Here is a 19,838-nt window from a genome sequence, read left to right on the forward strand (position 1 = left end):
GGACTCACTCCTCATCATTCTGGGGGATTTTAACAGTGCAAACCTCACGAAGGAGATGCCCAAATACAGACAACACATCGCGTGTCCAACACGAGAAGGTAACACACTGGACAAGTGCTACACCTGTATCAAGAATGCCTATCGCGCGGTCACGCGCGCAGCTGTCGGGCTCTCCGATCACAGCCTCGTTCACCTCATTCCAACCTACCGGCAGAAACTCAAAACCAACAAGCCGGTCATCACAACTGTGAAGAGGTGGACCAGTGGAGACATTGAGAAGCTGCAGGGCTGCTTCGAATCCACAGACTGGGCTGTGTTTGAGGAGGCGACAGACGGACTGGACGAATACACAGACACTGTGACGTCATACATCAGTTTCTGTGAAGACAGCTGTATCTCAACTAAATCACAGGTGAGATACAGTAACAACAAACCCTGGTTTACTGCTGAACTCAAACAGCTTCGGAGGGAAAAGGAGGAAGCGTTCAGGAGTGGAGATAGAACTGTCTTTAAGGAGGCCAAATACAGACTGGAGAAAGGGATTAGAGCTGCGAAGAGCAAGTACTCAGAGCAGCTGAACAGACACATCACTGCCAACGACCCATCTTCAGCCTGGAAAGGCCTTCAGCTTCTCACTGGTCACAAGGTGAGAAAGACCCCCCTCCTCCTGAACGACCGACACCTCACCAACGACCTGAATGAGTTCTACTGCAGATTTGAACTCACAAAAGACAATCGGACCGTCTACCACCCATCACCCCCCTCCACCTCCACCCCCACACTGGCCCTCTCACCTCTGCCTCCTGCTCATCTCTGCATCAACCGGCAGGATGTTCACAGGCTCTTCAGCAGACAGAAGGTGAGGAAAGCCCCCGGGCCCGACTCAGTCTCTCCATCCACCCTAAAACACTGCTGTGACCAACTAGCTCCAGTGTTTACAGACATTTTTAACAGATCACTGGAACTCTGCTCTGTTCCAGCCTGCTTCAAAACCTCCACCATCATTCCAGTTCCCAAGAAATCCACCATCACCGGACTGAATGATTACAGGCCTGTCGCCCTGACCTCTGTAGTCATGAAGGTCTTTGAACGCCTGATCCTAGCCCACCTGAAGTCCATCACAGATCCCCTGCTGGACCCCCTGCAGTTTGCGTACCGAGCAAACAGGTCTGTCGATGATGTGGTCAACCTGACCCTGCACTTTATCCTGCAACATCTCGACAGCCATGGAAACTATGCTAGGGTTTTGTTTGTGGACTTTAGCTCGGCCTTTAACACTGTTGTGCCGCAGCTTCTTCAGGCCAAGCTCTCCCAGCTGTCAGTGCCAGACTCCATGTGTCGGTGGATCGTGGATTTTCTGACAGACAGGAGACAGCAGGTGCGGCTGGGGAAGCACAATTCAGACCTCCGGACACTCAGTACTGGAGTCCCTCAGGGTTGTGTTCTTTCACCCCTTCTCTTCAGCCTCTACACTAATGATTGTGTCTCCAAAGATCCAGCTGTAAAGATCCTGAAATTTGCAGATGACTCCACTCTGGTGGGCCTCATAGCCAACGGTGATGAGTCTGCTTACAGAAAGGAAATTGAGCAGCTGGTGTCCTGGTGCAGCAACAACCACCTGCTGCTAAACACAGAAAAGACTGTAGAGATGGTGGTGGACTTCCGACGCAATCCACCCACCCTTCCCCCCCTCCACATCAACAACACTGCAGTATCAATGGTGGAGTCACTCAAGTTCCTGGGCACCACCATTTCCAGAGACTTGAAATGGGAGAAAAACACCATCTCCATCATCAAGAAAGCTCAACAAAGAATGTACTTCTTGAGACAGCTCAAGAAATTCAACCTGCCACAGACCCTGATGATCCAGTTCTACACAGCGATCATCGAGTCCATTATCACAGCCTCCATAACTATCTGGTTTGGTTCCTCCACCTCACAAGAAAGAACCAAACTCCAGCGCATCATCAGGACAGCAGAGAGGATCATAGGATGTAACCTGCCATCACTTCAGCAGATCTACTCCAGCAGGATGAGGAAGCGGGCTGGCAAGATTACATCTGACCCCTCACATCCTGGACACCTCCTCTTCCAGACACTCCCCTCGGGTAGAAGACTGCGGTCCATCAAAACCAGCACAACACGTCATGCTAACAGCTTCTTCCCCAGAGCTGTAGCGCTCCTCAATCACAGTGGTCACCTCCCACTGTAAACCTCTAAACTTACAACTGAACTGTACCAAACCGGACTGAACAGTTATTTGCACTCTGCCTATTTTGCACTATGACTATTTGCACACCTGTACAGATGTCCTTTTCTTTTCTGTAAATATATTTTTCAGCTCTTTATTACCTTTATTACCTTTAGTACTTTCTACTTTTTTTTATTTATCCCCTACCCTATTTATTGTTTAGTGTCATTTTCCTTTAGTTTAAGACTGTGTTCTGTGTTTCTTTGTTACTTGTCATGCGTGTTGCTCTCACCAAGACAAATTCCTTGTATGGGTAACATACTTGGTGAAATAAAGAGATTCTGATTCTGATTCTGATTTCAAAATGAAAATATGTTTGTCCATCTCCAAGAAAGAGAAAGTCCCTACCTGAGCAGGTAATGTGAGCCGCCTCATCAGTATTATCACACTTGTTCTGTCCCCAGGGGGTTGATGGACACTGCCACAGAGAGGAGTCATGCTTCCTACATTTCACTTCATCCAGCCAGTTAGGAGCTGATTCCACTCTTGCTTTAGTAGCCTTCTCACTCCCAGTTCTTCCACAGTTCAGCTCTCGACAGATCAGACTTGCTGCTTCTTCATCTATGCCTGTCACACACACATTCCCCCAGGTTCCATTGTAGAACACCTCCAGATTCCCCTCACAGCCCTCAGTGAGTCTGATCTCTTTAAACTCTGGTGGGAGAAAGGTGTTTAATAATTAAGTCTTGCAGGTATTTGGAAACGATCTAAACTATCTAGAACTATTTGGAAGATATCTGAAAACTAGCCACTTAGCTATCATAATTGTTTTACATCTCCTTACCCTAAGCTCAACCTGGCTTGATATACCCTGTATGTCCAAATGTATGTGGACACTCCTACTAATGAATGAATTCAGCTACTTTAAGTTGCACCCATTGCTGACACACATCTGTTAATGCACACACACAGCTTTTCTAGTCCCTGTAGAGAAATCAATACAATTGGTCCCTCTGGAGCAGATAAATATGAACCAATTGCCACCATGCCTTATGCCAAAGATATGCCAACGGATTTCCTAAAAAGTCGTAGAAGTCCTTACAGTAGATAAGGAGCAAACAAAATATTAGACTCTGCCATTCATTTATTGAAACAAATGATCCAAAATGATTCAATAATATATTAAAATTGTCTCCAATATTTAATTAATAATATCCAATCTTAAAGTATGTGATTCACTAGGATTAACAGAAGATATAATCAGAGTCAGATGATTTTAATCAATAGGATGACAATCAGGTTTAAATGGGTGCCCTGTTTTATATAAAGAAAGGGGATCAATTAAAGTCAGATCTTTACAACACATGGCAAGAACAAAGAAGATTGATGAAGACCTCAGATGAGGTGTTGATGCTCATTAGACTGGAAAAGGTAAGTCAAAAAGGGTTTGGACTCCAACAATCCACAGTCAGACTATTATTCAACACCCTTAAGACCTAAGACCATCATTACCATTATTATGGTTAACCAACAAAGGTCATGCCAAGAGTAAGACATGTAATAGTCTGTGAGATCACAAGGGAACCCAAAATAACTAAAGGCTTCTCTCAAGTTGGCTAATGTATAGTGGTGTGTATGGCAGTGTTGTAAAGACAAAGCCGTTGCTCTCCAAATAAAACTGTCTACAGTTTACCAAAGATTGCATTGACAAGCCAGAAGACAAAATGGCCTAAAAGCAGTACCACACACTTTAACAACTGAACATATTATAAATAGCAACAGTCATCAAATGTTACCTGAGCACACGACTCCAACATCATCCTTGTGTCCACATTCACCCTCTCCACACAGCTGATATCTGCAGTTCCACAGAGTCGTCTCGTTCCCCTCACACTCCACCTCATTCAGCCATATGGGTCCAGTTCCAGCTCCAAACCGGGCTGGTACCGGTTCACTGAGGGCCACTCCACACTGGAGCTGCCTGCAGACCACCTCTGCATCCTCAATATCCCACAATTCATCACTCACTGTCCCCCATGAGCCACTGTGGAAAACCTCCAGCCTTCCTGCACAGTCTCCTCCAGAACCAACCAGCCTGATGGAGCTACGAGCTAAAATTCAGAGAAAACAATTTACTGAGCATGATCTCTTATAATAATCAAATTATTATCCCAAAAATATTATTCATTTCTATGATGATACACACACACAGGTGAAATATTATATATGTCTAAAGACTTGTTTTGACACGGTTGTTTTGACAGGTCTACTGTGCCCTTAAAACCTGATCAACACACTTACAGTTGACTGTTCCTCTAATCTGTCACTCTATTCTGTATAGTTGTAATATTTTCTGCTATATTAACAACTAAATTATTCTAAATGATTCCAATATTTTTACCAGAGCAGGTGATGTACAGCTGTTCTCTGGAGCTGCAGTTGACTGCTTGTGCACTGCTGCAGTTCCCCAGATGAGCTTCACTCCCAGAACAGTTGAAACCCGTCACACACATGTAGCTGTGTTCAGAACTGGATGGAGAGGAGCTGGAGATGCTGAGCACAGAACCACAGTCGAGCTGTCTGCAGACCACAGAGGCCTCAGACTCACTCCAGGAGTCCAGCAGAATTCTCCTCCAGTCCTGCCTGAAGTACACCTCCACCTCCCCCTCACACTCCTTCCCTCCAGACAACCGCACTCGCCCCTCATGAAACGCCAGAGAGGAACCTGAAGATACAACAAAAATACTTTAAATTCAGGATTGTACTTGCAGTCATTTGTTTTTGCATTTTCTAAAGAACAATTTTCCAATTCCCAATTCTTATGATAAAAAAGATCATTCATGCACCACTTGCCCATGTCCCAGTAGAGAAAGCATTACCAATAAGATTCGTAAAGCTCACCATTGCAGACGACTCCAACGTCCTGTTTATGAGAGCATGCAGTTCGACTCCATGATGAAATGGGACATTTTGACAGGTGTGTTTCGTTCCCCTGACAATCAAACTCATCAGCCCAGATCCGGCCACTCCCCTCCCCAAACCAGTCTGACCCCAACACAGCCACAGCACTCCCACACTTCAGCTGACCACAGAAGACACTGGCAGCTCTCATATCCCAGCTTACATCACACACTGTGCCCCACTCACTGAGGTACTGGAGCTCCACTCGACCAGAACAGGAGTCTGAGCCATTCACCAGCCGCACCTCAGTGTGACCTGAAACCACAGACCATGGTAAATAGGAATGCAGGTATTACATTTTAGACCAATTCCCTGACTAGGAATTAAGCTGCGTGTGGTCCAGGTCTACCTGTACTGCCTATCCAGGAAATTCTCTGTCTTATGTAATGAGATGTAAGTAAGTAATATGAAATGTTATACTTTACCAGCACACATGGAGTCAAAACATAAAAACTACGAAACATGTAGTTCTTACCAGCACATATGAGTCCCACATCACTGTCATGAGAGCAGTGGTGATTGAGTGAAGAAGATGTTGGGCAGAGAGTAATGTCAGATTCTTTGCCTCTACACTGAAGCTCCTCTGACCACACCTGACCCTCCCCTCTGCCAAAAGTAGCTGCTCCCAGCACCTCCACAGGAAGCCCACAGCCCAGCTCTCGACACACAACCTCTGCATCCTGCTGGTCAAAGCCAGCATCACACATTGTGTCCCAAGTCTCTCCATGAAGAACCTCTACTCTCCCAGAGCACTGATGAGGACCATCCACAAGTCTGGACATTCTGTGACCTGTGTGTATTGTAACCTCATTAAAATACAACAAGTTGTATGTGTGCACCTCAGGAACTTATTATATCATAAAAAAGTTTATTTATTATCACAATTTGATTCAAAAGTCTATATTTCATATTTATTACACACATAATTACATATTTCAAGCATTTTATTTATTTATTTATTTTTCTTGGTAAGAATATAATATTTCTTAGGATTTAATAATAAAACAAAATGTCACATAAAATGTGAGGAATATAAAATATGACTGTTTAGCTTTTTTAATCATATTCTGAACAAAAAATAATTCATGATATATTTTAATTTCCTAAAATGATCAAGTACAAGTAATACAATGTTCAGAGGAAGATACTTACATAATTTCCTAAGCTACTTGTAGGTTAACATGCAGTGTTCAATAAAGTGCATATTCTCAATTGATAAGGGGTTGCATATTGTCAGTGATGGATTTACACCCATTAATGTTGCATTTATAATGTAATTCTCCTTTCAGAGGTAAGTTTAATTTTGAGTTTGGAAAAATGGCCATATTAACAAAAGAAAAGGCTTGAAAAATGTAACTTTAAATGTAATAAATCTGAAATATGTGACGGTTTTGCATCAAATTATGAATACAAATGATTTTCACAATATTAAATTTTTTAGGTGAACTGGTATATTGTTAAAAAGAAAAAGAAATGTAATACTGAAATCCACTTTTGAAAAATCATGTTAACAAAACTCTCTCACAATCACTGTCAAACTCTACCCTGAATATGGATCAAGTTTAATATTGAATTGTTAATGTTTAGTTATCTTTAGGGTAATGTTTCCAATAACAGAAGTACCGGGGGGGAAGAAGGCTGTGGCGAAAGTAAGAAAGACATGGACATTCGGATACATGAAAGCCTGGTCTCAACTGGACATTCTACTTAGAGACAGCCTTAATGACCCTCTTTAAAGCTCCAGACCCTGGTGCAAACTAAGGTGGTCAGCTTTACATGCAAATCTCTGGTTCCTACAGTTTAACTTGAACAGAAACGTTACATTCAGATTGTTAAATCTTGCACACCAATCATGTTACTTTTGTTAAACAGCGATTAGTAAGAACAATCTGCTTCTAATAAATACCAGTACTTGTCCACAGGATAAAAACAGTCATTGTCCTTTTTTTGGGATGAGTGTTGTTACGCTAAACTAATTTCTACCTCCAATGCTGTGAATCTGATATTCTCTCTCTCATTACATGTTTATTCAATAAAATTTGATTCATTTTAAACTGACATCTCTTGTGTGGGTGTTTACAAAAAAAAAGGGTCACTGGGCTATAGAACTTCCTTCTGAGGTGAGACTAAATTTAAGAAGTCTTAATTGATACAACCAGTTATTTTACAGTACTGGGTGAAAATCCCAAACAGTGCCCATTAATTTTGGTTATAACTAATTGAACCATTAGTACTTCAGTAATATAATCAATGACTCGACCATTTAGTAATTAATAAATAATTCTTAGCTTGCTTTAGACCTCACAATTTATGCTGCATTGTGATTTTTTGCGAAAACTCTTTCAAGTAATGCAGCTTTTTGCTCTGAATATTTTGACAGCAATTTGATCAGAATTGAGCAAAAGTTTTAGGACAGCTGTGCTGTGGTTCTTTTCATAATTTGCTTTTTAGTACACCCTTTGCACCAGACCACACTGTGATAAACTCATTCAGAAAGCTCTCTATTGTGCAGCAATACATGTTCAGAATTGTTTGTTTTGATGCTACATATGTACTATGATAAAACTGATGTTATACACAAACTGTTGTGGCACTGCAATTTTCCACCAAGAAGACATGAAGACAGGAGTTGTTTTGAAGAGTTTTTAGGGGTAACATTGCCTTGTTTCAGAGATGTGTGTTTCTTCAAGACTCATTCCCTTTTGGTTGACATTACAATTTAGGGTCACCCTTAATCTACAAATGTATGTTAACTTTTTTTATTAGTCCTAGTTTTTCTAATCTTTTCAGTAACTGATGAAATTGTGTTTTATATTCATTATTGAAGCTGCATAATAATGACCTAATAACTACTTAATTTACCTGAACCATGGGAATCACATGCTGGATGTTAACTATAAGGAAATTAATGAAACCTCTCAAAACAAAATAACATTCTCAACCACTTCACAACCAAATACAGTACAAGTAATACATTGTATATTACAGTAGATTGAAGCTTACCTGAACAGATAACTTCAGTATCCCACATATGACTACAGCTATGTTTACCCAATCCCAGTGATCCACAGTTCTTCAGTGAAGACTCTGATCCACTGCACTGCACGTTACTCATCCAGATTGGTCCAGATCCTGGTGTAGCTGCATCAATACTAAGTACCTCTCCACAGTTCAGCTTTCTACACACAACTGCAGCCGCCATTTCATTCCAACCAACAACACACACAGTTCCCCACTGTCCTCTGTGAAGAACTTCTACTCTCCCAGCACAGCGACTTCCACCATCCATCAGCCTCATACTGACTGTGTGATAGAAAGAGAGAGAGAGAAAATAAAGAGGGAAAGAAAGAGAAAGGGGGCAGATGATGAGACTAAATGAGAAATCCACTTTATTAAATATTTCATAAAGTGTGAACATTTTATATTTATTGTAAAAACAAGCAAATAAACAAACAAATAAACAAACAACTTACCAGAACACACCAACCCCACATCATTATCATGGGAGCAGTTGTGTTTGAGTGAAGATGATGTTGGACAGAAGTGAATCTGAGATTCATTGCCTCTACACTGAAGCTCCTCTGACCACACCTGACCCTCCCCTCTGCCAAAAGCAGCTGCTCCCAGCACTTCCACAGGAAGCCCACAGCCCAGCTCTCGACACACAACCTCTGCATCCTGCTGGTCAAAGCCAGCATCACACACTGTGACCCAGGTCTTATTGTGAAGCACTTCCACTCTCCCAGAGCAGTGAGAACCACCAACCAGCCTGACTCCTAAAATATTATAAAGATAAATAAATAAAGATAAATTTAAGGATATGTAATGAGTCCCCGCAGCCAGACCAGTCAAAACTGTTACATTATATTCATCCACAAGTACATTTCCAGAATGGGTAATGATAAAAGTACTGTGATGATCCCCATCCCATGCTAATTTACCACCCACTGTAGAAAGTGTAATCAGTAAAATAAGAGTCTAGTATAATAAGAGCTTATGTTGTGTAATTTCATGCTCCTTATAAGTTAATGATGACAACAGTCACCACCACCACCACCAGCAGCCAGAGTCCTTATAAGCAAGTCTGTTCACTCTGCAGCCATCTTTGCAACTTCGCCAGAAAATTATTTCTGGTCACACAAGAATAGGCTCCCTAGGATCTCTATGAAGACTAAATAGAGACTAAAATACTCAAAACTGAAGGTCAAATTACCATTTCCAAAACAAACTGCTGATAAACGAAGTGATACACTGCAAACATTGGTTTAAACTGCTGTTAAGCACAGGGATGATTTAGATGGATAGGTGGAGGGAGTGAATGAGTGAGTGAATGAGCGAGCAAGTGAAGAAGAGAGAGAGAAGCAGAACGAGGGCAGAGTGTGAATGTCACGAGTGGGAGTGCAGTTCAAATAGCTGCAGGGCAGCCTGTTCAACATTAAAATAAAGTGAAGTAATGGCCGAGTTTCCTCCTCTTTATTTCTCAGTTTAACCACGCTACCCATCCCCAACTCAACCAACCCACAGCCCAAGACTGAGGTGAACTAGCCTAAAAGAGACAGAGACTCATGAGCCTATTCACGTGTTACAGACTATTTGAGTTTAATCTTAATCAATAGAAAATGTGAAATCTTTTATCAATTTACCTGAGCAGATGACTCCAGCATCTGTAGAGTGATTACAGTTATGTTTACCCCATCCTGCTGATCTACAGTTCTTCAGTGTAGACTCTGATCCACTACAGCCCACATCATCCATCCAGATTGGTCCTGATCCTGATCCAAAGTGAGCTTCACTCAGTGCATCTACAGCCTCTCCACAGCCCAGCTCTCTACACACCACTGCAGCATCTCTCATATCCCAGTAATCACCACACACTGTTCCCCACTGTCCTCTATGAAGAACCTCCACTCTCCCAGCACAGCGACTGCCACCATCCACCAAGCTCACACTGTCTGTACAATAGCAAGCAAGAGACATATTGCAAAACTGCAATAGCCTTAAAATGATACAAAGTGAAATTGCTTTTGGAAAAAATAAATAACAGAGAGAGATATGTCCATATAATTATAATTATGAAGAGTGAATTTAAAAAAACTAAAAACTACACATATACCCGTAATATATCTATTAGCAAAAATGAGATTAATTATGCGCCTACCAGCACACACCAGTCCCACATCACTGTCATGGGAGCAGTTGTGTTTGAGTGAAGATGATGTTGGACAGAAGTGAATCTGAGATTCGTTGCCTCTACACTGAAGCTCCTCTGACCACACCTGACCCTCCCCTCTGCCAAAAGCAGCTGCTCCCAGCACCTCCACAGGAAGCCCACAGCCCAGCTCTCGACACACAACCTCTGCATCCTGCTGGTCAAAGCCAGCATCACACACTGTGACCCAGGTCTCTCCTTGAAGAGCCTCTACTCTCCCAGAGCACCGAGAACCACCAACAAGCCTGAGTCCTAAAAGAGATATTATTTACCAATAAGGCTTAATTATGTTTAATATAATGATCTTGAAAATATATTAGACAATGCTAAATACCTTGGGAAACATTCATAATAAAACATTGGAAAAATACAAATCCGTAGGTATTGGTTTTCTAAAGGAGTTGTACATTCAAATAAATAAGATTAAATGCAACTTATGAAAGTGGATCAGAATAACAGACTTGCTAATTGTGGGTTGAGAGTTCCAGTGTGCAGTAGTTTGGTGTCTGCTCTGTTTTAACACACCAATTTAGCTTGGCAATTGTTGAGTCAAATCAGGGTGGGTTTAGCAGAAAAATCACTAAACTGTGCTGGACAACGTATAACCCCTGTTTAAATGAACTTACCTGAGCAGATGACTCCAGCATCTGTAGAGTGATTACAGTTATGTTTACCCCATCCTGCTGATCTACAGTTCTTCAGTGTAGACTCTGATCCACTACAGCCCACATCATCCATCCAGATTGGTCCTGATCCTGATCCAAAGTGAGCTTCACTCAGTGCATCTACAGCCTCTCCACAGCCCAGCTCTCTACACACCACTACAGCATCACTCATATCCCAGTAATCACCACACACTGTTCCCCACTGTCCTCTATGAAGAACCTCCACTCTTCCAGCACAGCGACTGCCACCATCCACCAACCTCACACTGCCTGTAAGAGGGAGGGAGATGCATATACAGAGGATTGAAAAAAACTGGACATCCGTCTACAGGTTGAGATAGCAATGACGTCAGACTGTTGACGTCTGTCTAGGTTGTTTTCAGTCAGTGGCGCAGTCAGTGACACACCTCATTTCAAGACCACCACACCCATCAGCATAGATATATTCACAAGAACTATTGCTATTTAAAAACGCAGGCAGAAAATTTTTTTTAAATAGACTGTTGCATGGTAGGACCCCTGATGCTGAAATTTGTGGAGTGGATGCAGGAAAGGTTTTCTTCTCATGATTTTTCCATGAAGGTCATGTTTTTGCAGGAGTAGCCTCACAGTAGAACAGTGCACTAACACTCCTTAGTCTAGTAAATGTTCCTGAAGGTCTTTTGCAGTGAAACCAATTTGGATTAGCTTTTGCAGCATTCCTGTGAGCAGCTCTCTCACAGATCTTAACCTGCACCAGTCTTGTTAAGTGCCATTTCTAAATGACATTACAATCTGAAACAAACTGGAAATACTTTACTATTGTCATATTCTCCTGCTTTGTGGGCATCAATTATTTTAATTTTCAGAGCGTCAGACAGCTGCTTAGAAGAGAAAATTGAAAATTTCAGGGGTCACTCTGGGCACAACAGAATGAAGCAATTTTCTGCTGCAGCTCAACCTGAACTCAAAATCATCCATAGATGATCACCACAACAGCCAGGACTAATGCCTGCCATCCCTACCACCTACAAATCAGCCACAGTCATAGATGAACTCCACACATTAGGCTTGCTAGGGTCCAATGGCCAACAGAGGGAGCATCGTATATGGTGCACCAGAAGACAAGAGCACAGCAAGCGAGCTGGAGTTCACACTAGACTAAACACTAATTGGCTTGCTGTCCTGCTCATTCTGCTATCCAACATTTGCTCCTTGGACAGCATACTGGATCTTTCCTGGTGCGCACAGGGCTGAGTCCCACCCCCACTACAGCTAAGACCACCAAAATGTGTTGTGCTAATTTCATCTTACAGACTGCTTATCAGACGTACCAAATCAGAGTAGAAGAAGCTAGAAGCTAACTTTGCTTTTCAGATCTGTTTTGAGCACACTGACAGGGACATGTTTATGGAGGCTGAGACCGCTGGAGATTCCATGAACCATGAACAGTATACAGCATCAGTGACTGGCTACATCAGCAAGTGCATTGATAAAGCTTCTGTTTTCAGGTCCATCATCACACACTCCAAACAAGCAACCATGAATGACTGCAAACTGTGCACAGAGTTAAGAGTTAAGAATAAAAAGATTAGGTCTTTAAGCTAGGGGACAACGCAGACCTGTGAACAGCAAGCTTCCCTGGGCCATCACAGAGGCAGCACATCTACCATACACTAATCTTGTTTTAACCCTTTCACAATTTTTTGGTCCCACCAAAATTCAATGCCAAAATTCAATGTCTCCAATGTTTCATATTTAACTTAATTTAATATTTTACTCACTTAACATTTCACTATAACAGAAAATTGCCAGCGTTTGCCTACTAAATACATTTCAAACAGTCCCCTGGATGAATTACAAAACAAATTTCTTACCAGCACACACCAGTCCCACATCATTATCATGGGAGCAGTTGTGTTTGAGTGAAGATGATGTTGGACAGAAGTGAATCTGAGATTCGTTGCCTCTACACTGAAGCTCCTCTGACCACACCTGACCCTCCCCTCTGCCAAAAGCAGCTGCTCCCAGCACCTCCACAGGAAGCCCACAGCCCAGCTCTCGACACACAACCTCTGCATCCTGCTGGTCAAAGCCAGCATCACACATTGTGTCCCAGGTCTTTCCATGAAGAACCTCTACTCTCCCAGAGCACCGAGATTCACCAACCAACTTGACTCCTGAAATACAAGAGAATGAGCAGGAAATTAGCAATAGAAAGTCAGGGCAAAACTTCTGTATAAAAAGTTCTCATTAAGATTTTCTAAATTAAAATCTATTACACATTGTGATTCTTGCCTGAACAGATGACTCCAGAATTTTGAGTCTGACTGCAGTCATGTTTACCCCACAGTCGTGATCTACAGTTCTTCAGTGTAGACTCTGATCCACTACAGTCCACATCATCCATCCAGATTGGTCCTGATCCTGATCCAAAGTGAGCTTCACTCAGTGCATCTACAGCCTCTCCACAGCCCAGCTCTCTACACACCACTGCAGCATCACTCATATCCCAGTTTATATCACACGCTGTTCCCCACTGTCCTCTATGAAGAACCTCCACTCTCCCAGCACAGCGACTGCCACCATCCACCAACCTCACACTACCTGTTCAACAGAGAGAAAAAAAGGAAGCAAGAACAAAAGATTAATAGACTTAATGATAAAAACAATTAACGATACATACATAACAGTACATAAAAAATAAGTACTTAAATAGTTACAACAAATATTTATACAAAGAGTAACACTTGAGCAGCAGGTTTCATCAGTGACTCTGCCAGTGATTTTTGTGTCTCATGAAAAGATATTACACTGGTTCCCACAATCCCACAACTAACAATTCTGACTAAATACTCAATGCTCACTTGCATTTTTAGGGTCAGTCACAAGGCTCCATTCCCTTCAACGCTTCTATTTGTGATTTTCTTTAAGATTTGATAGTTGAAGCGATTCATAATCTGCTTATCCACCATTCTGCTCTTAGTATCTCATAATGAGAAAGTGAAAAAAGAAATAGATTTTTTAATTATTTGCTAATTTATTAAAAGGAAAAAATACAATTTCACATTTACATAAGTGTTCACATCCTTTGCTATGAGACTTGAAATTTAGCTCTGAGAGCCTCACATTTCTCTTGATCATCTTTGAGATGTTTTTGCTCCTTGATTGGAGTCCAACTCTAGTGAATTTAATTGATTGGACATTATTTGGAGAGACATAAAAAGACATGAGGAGAAAATAACTGCCTGTAAAGCTCAGAGACAGGTTTGTGTGGAGGCACAGATCTGGAGAAGGCTGCAAAAACATTTAGTTGTACTGAAAGTTCCCAAGAGCACACTGGCTTCCATAATACTTAAATGAAGAGGTTTGGAACAACCCTAACAAACAAAGTAGTCTAGGGACCATGGCAGAAGAGGTCACTGAGAACCTGAGCCACAAAGATCCTGTGTGCAGATGGGAGAAACTTTCAGAAGGTCCACCATGACTGCAGCACTCATGGACTCTCAGACTTTTCACTTTGTCATTGTGGGGTACTGAGTGCAGAATGATGAATGACGAAGAATGATTTTATTTTATTTTAGCACAAGGCCTCAGCATAACAAAATGCACACTAATAAAATTACTGTACCACACAAAGACCTGAGGAGCAGAGAAGGGTCTTTTCACAGACAAGCAGACCAGAGAAGAACAAACTGGCTGCTAAAGCATTGTTAGATGGTTCTATCTAACAGTCTATCTTAGCTATCTTAGGTGGTTGCATTGGGGTTACTTGGTGGTACCCCATGTGGTTGCTTTGGTGTTGCTAGGTGGTTGCAATAGTATCCTAGGTGATGTCTAAGGTGTAGATGGGGGGTGCTAGGTGGTTGCTATGATGTCACTACGTGGTTAATATGGAATCCCAAGTGGTTGCAAGGTGTAATTAAGTAGATGGTGATGTTAGCTAAGTGGTTGCCTGGCAGTTGGTATTATATCTCAGGATAGGCAGACAGATAGATAGACAGAGTTGTAGAGTTGTTGTTTCTTCTTTTTGTGATTTACAGTTCAATAAAACCTGCACTTGTATCCTGATCAGTGTGAATAGGGATAGGTAGACAGATAGAGAGTTGCAGAGGAATAGATAGACAGACAGACAGACAGACTATTTTGTTACCAGTGAGGGGGATGAGACTGGCTGGAGATGCAGAGGTAGCAGTAACACAGCCAGGGATGAAGGGAAGTAAGAGAAACGCTGAAGAGTAAAGGCAGTGGCTACCTCTTCAAGCAACTCATTACCTCAGCCATAGTGTCACCCAGCTCGAGCAAGCAGTGGTGCTCACTTAAGAGTTTTAGAGTTTAGACATGTGAGTTTAAACATGTGATTACATGATGTAACAGAGGTCTTGTTTCATAAACATTTACATTAAGATATTGTAGAGTCCTATTGGATTAAATTCTTACCATAACACACCAGTCCCACATCACTGTCATGGGAGCAGTTGTGTTTGAGTGAAGATGATGTTGGACAGAAGTGAATCTGAGATTCGTTGCCTCTACACTGAAGCTCCTCTGACCACACCTGACCCTCCCCTCTGCCAAAAGCAGCTGCTCCCAGCACCTCCACAGGAAGCCCACAGCCCAGCTCTCGACACACAACCTCTGCATCCTGCTGGTCAAAGCCAGCATCACACACTGTGACCCAGGTCTCTCCATGAAGAACCTCTACTCTCCCAGAGCAGCGAGAACCATTAACCAGTCTGACTTCTAAAATGAGGAAAAGAGAAATCATTATAATACTCTCACAATATCCTCTATTATAACACTGATATTACTCACTGTTATCACATTTCATCACTGACACTGAAAAACACAAAACTATGGTGAGGCTGATTTTTTAACAGGACAGTTGTGTTGGCTATGTATTGAACAGCCTGCAATACGTGGTAAAAACACTGTGACTTATGGCGAAAAGGGTTTGTGCTGTTGAGGTCTTATGAATGACTTACTATTACTAATGATAGTTCTGTTATACACTGTGTGCAGAATTATTAGGCAAATGAGTATTTTGATCACATCATCCTTTTTATACATGTTGTCCTACTCCAAGCTCTCTGACAAGTCAAAAATTGTGAGATGTCTTGCAGAGGGATGCAGCAGTCTTGGAATTGCTAAACTTTTGAAGCGTGATCACTGAACAATCGAGCGTTTAATGGCAAATAGCCAACAGGGTCGCAAGAAATGTGTTGAAAAAAAAGGTGCAAAAAAACTGCCCATGAATTAAGGAAAATCAAGCGTGAAGCTGCCAAGATGCCATTTGCCACCAGTTTTGCCATATTTCAGAGCTGCAACGTTACTGGAGTATCAAAAAGCGCAAGGTGTGCGATACTCAGGGCTAGGCCAAGGTAAAGAAAGGCTGAAAAACGAGCACCTTTGAACAAGAAACAGAAGATAAAACGTCAAGACTGGGCCAAGAAATATCTTAAGACTGATGAAATGCGAATGACTCTTGATGGGCCAGATGGATGGGCCTGAGGCTGGATCAGTAAAGGGCATGGAGCTCCACTCCGACTCAGACGCCAGCAAGGTGGAGGTGGGGTAATGGTATGGGCTGGTATCATCAAAGATGAACTTGTGGGACCTTTTCGGGTTGAGGATGGAGTGAAGCTCTACTCCCAGACCTACTGCCAGTTTCTGGAAGACACCTTCTTAAAGCAGTAATACAGAAAGAAGTCGGTATTGTTCAAGAAAAACATGATTTTTATGCCGGACAATGCTCCATCACATGCATCCAAATACTCCACAGCGTGGCCGGCCAGTAAGTAAGTAAAATTATGACATGGCCCCCTTGTTCACCTGATCTGAACCCCATAGAGAACCTGTGTTCCCTCATAAAATGTGAGATCTACAGGGAGGGAAAAGAGTACACCTCTCTGAACAGTGTCTGGGAGGTTGTGGTGTCTGATACACGCAATGTTGATCGCAAACAGATCAAGCAACTGACAGAATCTATGGATGGAAGGTGGCAATATTGGTCACTGATTTGTTTGTGGTTTTGTTTTTGAATGTCAGAAATGTTTATTTCTAAAGTTTGTGTTGTTATATTGGTTTACCTGGTGAAAATAAACAAGTGAGATGGATATATATATTTGTTTTCTATTAAGTTGCCACTCCAACTTCCAAAAATATTAAGCTTTGATTGAGTCTTTTGGGTTGATTGAGAACATAGTTGTTGTTCAATAATAAAAAGAATCCTCTCAAATACAACTTGCCTAATAATTCTGCACACACTGTATCTGGAAAATCCCATAAAATGTACAGAGTTGTAAATGATTGTAAATGTAAATAATTTAGCGAAAAAAATAATTTACATGATTTGTCACTGACTCCAGATGTAGGTGATCAGCCCAAAACAGGGTTGCTACCTGATTTTTAGTTTATGACAGGAGACACTAGGCTAGCTGAAAACACTGAACTTGAAGCCATTTATCCTCTGTAGGTACATGACAATTTTTTTCGAGCTTAACAAATCTAAAATGCTGCGTAAACAAGTTTTTCTGAAAATTCATTTAGTAAAATGCTTTTGCCCTGTTGTGTTTCTTTCCTGGTCATGTGTTCTTTAGTACATAGGTCTGTTTTGTTTGTGTTTTAATCTCCGCCCTCACCCCCACCTATTCTTTAGTCTTCCTAGGTTCCAGTGACATTTAAAGCAAATACAGTGTGCTAGTGATGGTGAAGAACACATCTGAATCAATCAAAATGGTTTAGGGTTTTGAAGCATTGAACATTGGCTCCATGCTGCCATATACTGTCCAGTTAGATTTCCTACAATGTTTTCTTCCTTCTGATTGTCATATTTCCACTGAAACGTATTCACACAAATAAAACTTATATTACAACAGAAACTTGTCAATTTGAGATTTTGAACAGAAAGTAAATTTCACTGATATATGATTCTCTATCTAATTTAAACAATTGATAAATTAATAATCCTAAAAAATAACTTATTTTCTTATTCCATTAGCTTCTTATTGTGCAATTATCCTAAACGTATTTGTCTCTTGTGAAAATCTTCCAATTTTGACATTTTTCACGTTTTCAACTTCCTCTGGGTAAGTGGACATCAGTGAGCATCAATGTACAAATATTTAGATATTATGAATCAATAATGCAAATATGTGAAATTGTCCAGTTTCACCCTGCAGAATTATAAATCTGTGACATAAATCTTGACTGTTTTACATGACTGTGCTTTTTTACTGAATTGTATCGTCAAATTATTTTATAAAGCACAAGATTTATCTTCACCAAACAAAGGAAGATCTGCGATCAGGACAAATGAGTTGAAAGAAATGTTTTTGGTGTATATTTAGAGAGTGACAGTGTTTGTTAGTGGTTGTAACCTTTTTCTAACATGTGTCTTTCTCATATTTCGGATCAGATGTCTTGGCTAATCAACTGCATCTGAACTGAACATTAAATTATGATTAATTGTAAAGATTTATTTTTCCAAACTATCCATTTTCCTTACATGTTTTTCACCATTTGTGGTCCATTTTTTTATTGCACTTCTATTTTGTAACTTATTTATCTGCCATAATTGAACAAAAACAAGTAGTTTCACCATTTATAGCCAGTTACTTGAATTAGCTGACTCTATCAGGTCAGCTCACAGACAACTTTCTAACTTAGCATAATTGAATGCAGCACTGTTTTACCTCTTTATTAATAGTTTAAACATTTTCATTTTAAAAAATGTGTTCTACTGCTGCAAGACCCCATCACAGACACTGAGAAAACCCCAAATCACTCTTTCAAAAAACATATTCAGGTTTGGCAGAGGAGAATTATTCATGAATATAAATAATGCTAGTACTCCATGTAAAACTGTGATTAGTACAAAATAAATAATAAATCTGAAGATTGATTCACAAAAAAAACAGTGTTTATCACAATCTGAGTTTTTTTTGTACTTTACCTGAACAGATCATTCCAACATCTCTAGAGTGATCACACGTAGGATCAAAAACTATCTCATTTTGTACCCCACATTTGTTCACTGTAGACTCTGATCCATTACAGGTCCTCAAGTATTGCCAGACTTCTCCTGATCCCGGTCCAAAGTGATCAGCATTCACTATATCTACAGCCTCTCCACAGCCCAGCTCTCTACACAAAACTGTAGCAGTTTTTATATCCCAGTAACCATCACACACTGTTCCCCACTGTCCTTTATAAAGAGCCTCTGCTCTCCCAGCACAGCGACTGCCACCATCCACCAATTTCATCAATATTTCTGCACATGAGAGAGAAAGAAAAAAAAGAAAATATAAATGCCCAACAGCAGAATACTGACACATAACAGTATGTTCTGATTAACATTAATGCTCTGATTGAATTTAATGTTGTTTATTTTCATTTGAGACAGTAAGAACTTACCAGCTGTGGAGAGAGTGATCATGGAGGACAGAAGAATGAGGAGCACACAGCTGTCCATCTCCCTCTGACCTGCACACACTCCGTTCAACTCAGCAGCAGAACAAGCTTCACCTCCACTCCCCCAGAGAGACTGAAGACACTGAGAGAGAGAGAGAGAGAGAGAGAGAGAGAGAGAGAGAGAGAGACCCCACAGCCGCCAATCACACTCACTATGACCTTATTAGAAAGAGGAGAGGAAACCATCAAACATTTCCAGTGACAAATCAGAGGAGGCATTTTTTTCTTTCTCCATATTTATCAAAAGAGCGTCAGCGCTGATCAACACAACTCCACCTCCCTCTCTAGAGGAGTGTGTGTGTGTGTGTGTGTGTGTGTGTGTGTGTGTGTGTGTGTGTGTGTGTGTGAGGAGAGACGCTGG

General features: G+C 41.3%; 1 protein-coding gene across 1 annotated transcript; it reads right to left on the reverse strand.

The window, feature by feature from the left end:
* Nucleotides 1-452: 452 nt before the first annotated feature.
* LOC140549722 (scavenger receptor cysteine-rich domain-containing protein DMBT1-like) lies at nt 453-19,478 on the reverse strand. Its single transcript, XM_072673468.1, has 16 exons — nt 19,421-19,478; nt 18,960-19,277; nt 17,647-17,652; nt 15,446-15,745; nt 13,301-13,612; nt 12,883-13,185; nt 10,988-11,296; nt 10,305-10,613; nt 8,626-8,925; nt 8,156-8,455; nt 5,628-5,942; nt 5,093-5,407; nt 4,580-4,916; nt 3,988-4,304; nt 2,600-2,905; nt 453-460 (listed from the first exon to the last, which is right to left on the reverse strand). The coding sequence occupies exons 1-16, from the start codon at nt 19,476-19,478 to the stop codon at nt 453-455; spliced, it is 4,113 nt and encodes a 1,370-aa protein (XP_072529569.1).
* Nucleotides 19,479-19,838: the final 360 nt, after the last annotated feature.

Source organism: Salminus brasiliensis, chromosome 2 (genome assembly GCF_030463535.1).
Source record: "Salminus brasiliensis chromosome 2, fSalBra1.hap2, whole genome shotgun sequence".
In the NCBI taxonomy this organism is placed as follows: domain Eukaryota; kingdom Metazoa; phylum Chordata; class Actinopteri; order Characiformes; family Bryconidae; genus Salminus; species Salminus brasiliensis.